This window comes from Astatotilapia calliptera, chromosome 3 (genome assembly GCF_900246225.1).
Source record: "Astatotilapia calliptera chromosome 3, fAstCal1.2, whole genome shotgun sequence".
NCBI classification, from domain to species: Eukaryota; Metazoa; Chordata; class Actinopteri; order Cichliformes; family Cichlidae; genus Astatotilapia; species Astatotilapia calliptera.
Genome location: NC_039304.1, coordinates 7,928,157 through 7,934,156, shown reverse-complemented (window position 1 = coordinate 7,934,156; position 6,000 = coordinate 7,928,157). Strand labels below are relative to the sequence as shown.

Genomic DNA, 6,000 nt, shown 5'->3' with positions numbered 1-6,000 from the left:
ATATTGTTTAATATGAACCTTACAGGTACAAACGTTATCCATGCCATTTGGACTGATAATAACCTGATTGCTCCCTTTCCAAAAAAAATAATTTTGAATTATTATCCAATAGTCAGATTATTTCAGATTATTTGAGGCCCATGCAATTTTGGACCTTGTTTATGTATGTTTTTTGTTCCTTTGCATTATAGAGTTTTATCTTATAATGTGGCTACAGAACTGGCTTCATGGTTTTCTGAAGCAGAAAGCCAAAACAGCTGAACTGTCATTCTGTCAACTATCATTTCATAGGTTTTCTTTCCCCCCCCCAAAATTCTCAGAATCTCTTTTAGCTTCACAGTTACATAAACAGCAATCTAACTTTTTGGGGAGGGTTTTGGAAGAGGAAATATACCAGAAAAAATTATACAATTTTTTTTGCATATAAAACCTCACAAGAATTTCTGCCAGTTTGATGCTTGTGTGTATCCCCAACCCCTTCCCCAAAGCCCACACCCCTTCCTGGAGGTAATTGGAGCACACAGCAGCTGGCATGGCTGCCTGACTGACAGACAACAACAGTACAAACTGAGTACTGACCAAGTCAAAGTTTAGCTGTAGAGTTCCAGTGAGCTGAACTGGTAAAGAAAGCTAAGCAGGGAAGAAGTTTGATTCACTCATTCAAGATCTATTTCCGGGGAGGACAAGAGTTTGGTTTTGGGCCTCATCATGAAAAGCCTGGATCTGTTCCTGCTGGCATGTTGCTTATACAGCCTGAGCACATTGGGAGGTAAGTACAGGCTGACACAGTATACTCATGTAACAAAGCGTTAGTTGTCATGCAAGGCCAACATGAATACTCGTGTAGTATCTAATGTACAATAAGATCATAGAATGGAAAGTACCAGAAAAGAACAAATTCAAAATAGAAAACTTTACAGTAATACTTGAGAATATGATTTCTCTGACACGATGTCAGTTCCTATTGGAATACTGTACAATAAAAATGTTTTATTAGCACGTTTCGACGTAGGCTAGACATTAATACAGGCCCAGCAGTTTATGTGTTTTCTTCTGCTCATGTTTCTTTAGCTTATCAATCTGGTTTGAGTGTTTAATGTCTTTTCCCATGGGCTAATTTAGAAAATGGCAGAAATCACATTGAGTCATTTATCAAGAGAGACATGTAGCATATCGTGCTGGTGTAACTGTGTAAAGAGCACAGAAAGAGCACAGAAACATGGTCATTAAACATAAAAATGAGAACCTTCAGTGGCTCTGTGAGGCTGTACCTCTTTGATCTGTTAACATTAGCATGCTAGCATTTGAAAAGCAGACAATATAAAAGATGGATGTGGCTATTGTGATGTCGCTCACTGGTTTCTGAAGTCCCAATTTGAAACATTGAGCTAAACATTACTTCCCTCTTGGTTGCAATAAATGTTAAAAGATGTAAGAGTTTATTTCCAGATTGACAACAGGAGGAGGCTAGTCTTTGGTTGATTGGTGAGGGAAGAAAACTGTGAGAAGTGTTGTGGAGCAGCATGTAATGGAATGTACTCAGATAGCAACAAACGTTTGCAAACCTCTTTGGGCCACAACAAGTCGTGAATGACGGCATTGACTCATCGGGTAAGTCTGACTGCCTTTAGTCACAGGGTTACCTTTGGTGGGTCACATGCAGGTACTGTTGCAGGTATGTTGTAGCTTTTGGGCCACATTACACTTCTTGTAGCCCATGTTAGGTCCCTTCAAGAACTTTGGCTCATACGAGTTTACCATTACTGTACAGTAATCGTGCTGTGCGTTCTGGAAGTAGCCCTAATTAGGCCAAGACGTGTCTGCTATTGAGACAAGTGACAAACTTATTTCATTAGCAGACAGGAGCTGATGTACAGCTAAAGTTGATGAGTTTAGAGGATCGAGGTGCGGCATCCACACGAGCTCCAGAGTGACAAACGTGGCATACAGGGACAGTTAAGCACAGGGATTATATCACGTAGGGAGCCATGACAGATTTATGATATGTACCTCTCATTCAAATTGCATCTCATAGCATCAACAAACTAATAAAACTCACTAATGAATTTATGCCGAAGACATTTTTGAAAGATAACAAGAAATGATGAAATAGCGAAACAAAATACCTGTAACACAATGGCAGATTTCATCTTTAAGGACTTGTGTTCACAGCAGTTATAAACTAAAGAAAATACGATCAGAGACACGACAGTCGCAGAGAATCACAGCCAGTTAAGTTGAACACATTTCTTCAGAGAAATCAATAACTTCATTTTTTCATACAACTTATTTGGTAAGTTGCCCGGTGGTTACTGGACAGTGCGCTCAAACCACTCTGAGAAGGATGTAGTGTATACTGAACTTTATTGCAGTCAGTTTCAATTTTAAACCATGTTTATCACTGCTGAGCCACTACTCACTCGGTGAGTTTATGAGAAAAAAGCTGAATAACTGGGTCTTTTCAAGCAGATACTCACATATTCTCTCCATAAAAGAAAAATATAGTACAAAATCTTTTTAATTTTAACTGGTTATACAACCATCCAGTATTTTAGTTTTAGCTAATTCTTTAGTCAGTCTTGTTATTTACCAAGTGATCTCAGCTGGGTAGTGAGATAAAAAATGCTAAATTCTGGCCTTCGATAGTCACCTCCCGTTCCATCAGCAGCCATGCTTCCTTGTGCCTAGCTAATGGGGTGCCTTGCTGGGTGATCGTCATCATTTATTCCTGTCAGGTCAGATCCTGCTGGGGCCACAGCAATGCCAGACGTGATGAATGCTGCGTCACAAGAGCTGCTGATTATAAATGCTTCTAACCTTCCAACACCAAGGAGGAAAATGTTGCAAGTAAATCAGGGATTACGCATGAAAATGCAATGGAATGCAAGTGTTTGAGTAGGTTTGCGATTATGCAGACCTGAAGCGAAACATTTAGCATTGATATAAAAACAGGACCTTAGAACCTCAGGAACTTATTTGAAATACATGTCTTTTACTTGTTTTAATTAGAGAAAATAATGTGGGAATGCACTACTACTACTTCACATGGTAAGCCAATCCATCTGTCAATCCTGAATTCCACTTAAAGCAGTCTATCCACATCCAATAGCAGTACAGCTTTTCTGACTGAAAGGTCTGACTGATTGATTCTGGACTTGAAGGTGGTAATTGTCATCTAGTCACTTTTTTGGGGGGGTCATTGGTCAGTGAAGTCAACAGCATAGCATAATTTGCAAAAAGCAGAAAGACATAGAGCTGACCTTTCACCCCTTGGCTGGACCTAGGAAATTGGTCTGTAAAAGCAGTTAACAGAATTTTTGGTATTAAACAATCAGGAACTTTACATTGAAACATTATAGTAATCATCAAAATGAATAATCAATGTTTTTTTTTTTATCAAACATCCACTTGTTGCACACTATTGACTTCGGTATTGAGACAGTCGTCGATTGATTATATTTTGATGCACAGCACAGCTTGCTCGGCGACACAGTGTCACCAGTGTGTATCTAGTGAGTGAACTCCTTTATTAATTCAGTGCATCAATGCAGTCAGCAGCTGCTGAGGCTTTTGGAGGGACATATCTAGCTAAATCTGAGTGAATGACTAGCAATTATTAAAGGACTTCAGTTTGAAGCCTGCCATCACAACTGACCTCTGTCAATGTGTATTACAGGTGCAACTGAATCAGAGAATACTCTGATGAAGAGCCTCTTTTCCAAATACAACCTTAAGGTCCGACCAGCTCGTACCCCTGAAGAGAGGGTGGTGGTTCGCGTGGGCATGATCCTCACATCCTTCGTCGGACTGGTGAGGCCCAAAACCCCAACACAAAAGTACACACAGTAAACAGCAGGTCACTGCAGATTTAAAAAAAATCTAAATTCTAGCATAGTAGAATAAATTTAAACAAGGGCTGATTCTAATGGATTATAAGCCAGGTCTCCATCGACCCCTTTCGAGAACCCAGGACTGACTGTAACCCAGCATGATGTAACAGAAGTTTCGACCAGTTTAATGCTGATTCCCATCACCAAAATGTTTGCCATTAGCTGACAATTCACAAGAACAGTCGCCTTAAGGTGCTTTATGTTGTAAGGTAAAGACCCTACAGCATTTGGGAGAAAACCTCAACAAACTATGACTGCCTATGAACATCTGCTTTGTGACAGTGGTCAGAAAAAACTCCCTTTTAACAGGAAGAAACCACTCCCAACCACCTGTCCTTTAAGTAAGACTGCAGTCTGAACAAAATGAAGAGAGCAAAGCACTCCGTTGGCTAATACGTTATGAGGTCATGAAGATACAATGGAGCTTAATTATTTAAGGAACTATATATGAGAAGGATTTTACTTCTAGTCTGGATTTAGCAGAAATCCAGTGAAGAGAAGTTAATACTACTAGACGCTGTTACTGCTCTTTATGCAGTGTTCTGAATCGACTGACGGCTTTTCAGAGAGCTTGTAGAACAGCCTAATCATAAAGAACTCAAACTGTCTAGCCTAGAAGCTACATTCCTTTAATATCTTTTCCAAGATCTGAAAAGATGAATCTGTCATAATCGGACACATCAAAGTCTGTGACCATGCTACAGTAACTTCATGCTGGAACTCTTAGCCAGAGAGACGATGGTTTTTCTGTGGCTTTGCCTCTGAAATGTAAATGTAAAGCTTATCTTCCATATTCTCCACCATGAATGAATCCCAGTGCCATCTGAATTTAAATTCACAACCAGATGGCAAAAATGAGTACTACTACTGAGGTGTAGTGAAGTACTGTAGTTTTATTCATTCATGCTGGGAAATAGTGTTTAGTGGCATGCACTGATTGGGCTGCTGCCTGTGTGACTGCATTAAAGGATAAGCCGTACACACACACACTCACACACGGTCACTTTATGAGCTTTTTATTTTCCCCTTTACTCTCTTCTCCTAGGCAATCAAAAACCAACACACATAGTGCATCCACACACCCACACTCCTTACACCTCCACTCAAGGTCACGCTCTCTCTTCCTCTCTCGTCACGTGGATCATCTTAAGCTGTGGAGTTGACCTGTCTTGAAAACTAACCCACTTGGATTCTTAGTTTGACAAGTAACTAGTCCAGCTGGGTAACTGCAGAGTTATTATTAACACTGGGCCTGATGGGTATTGATATGCAGGCAATGACATGTGTGAGGTAGCAAGATGTGTTTGCATGAGGAAGACATCCAACGTTTGCTGCCCCCACTCATGCTTTGGTCCCAGCTGTCCCAGTTGGGGTTTTAAATAGCAGGCCGAGGAGCAGAGAAGCTTAGCCAGAATTCATGACTTGACCTTCACATCATGGGTACAACAGTCCCACAATGCAATATGTCACATTTTGTACATGCAAAAATGCCACTCATGCAGCAAATCCCCTCATGTCTCTGCCTCTTAGTCCTTTTGTAAAAGAGTTGTTTAGAGACTACATGTGTCCCCTGCTTGTTAAGCTAAACTAATATCCCAGTGGTTCCAAAAATTCCCAAAACATTAAAAATTCCTCTGCAATAATGTTAACTAGTCGATTTAGTTAATAAGTCATTTAGACACCTTTGTAACAACAAGAGGTCGCGCCTAAACACAAACATAAACTACTCATTCAACCAATAGATTCAACTCCAAACCCTTCTTTCAATAAAGTGGTATTGCCTATCGCTGCAACATCATGTCCCCTGGCCTCAGGGCTGGACTGGGACAAAAAATCGGCCCGGGCATTTTGACTAGAGACGGGCCAACCAGGTATTACAGGAAAAGGCATAAAGCCTTTGAATGAAAACAGACGCTGTGATGTACACCCTCTTGTTGGTATATGTATGATTTCTATACATTTTACATCAGATAAAAACTTTGGTTGTAAGATTCAGATAATTATTTTTTAAAAGCGAGACATTTTAAATGAGAATAAGAAAGAAAAGTATTTCTTTGTGCCCCCCTTTCCCTGTTAATGCCCTACCTGGGCCCCCTGGCAAAACTTTGCT

The 6,000-nt window shown here is 40.2% G+C and overlaps 1 protein-coding gene across 1 annotated transcript in view; it reads left to right on the top strand.

Annotated features, from left to right (window-relative positions):
• Positions 1 to 515: 515 nt before the first annotated feature.
• chrnb1 (cholinergic receptor, nicotinic, beta 1 (muscle)) overlaps positions 516 to 6,000 on the top strand; it is a 28,335-nt gene continuing 22,850 nt past the window's right edge. The window contains exons 1-2 of the mRNA XM_026161599.1: positions 516 to 769; positions 3,677 to 3,810. Coding sequence (XP_026017384.1) covers positions 709 to 769; positions 3,677 to 3,810 — 195 coding nt within the window. The 5' untranslated portion in view covers positions 516 to 708. The remainder of the gene's footprint in view (positions 770 to 3,676; positions 3,811 to 6,000) is intronic.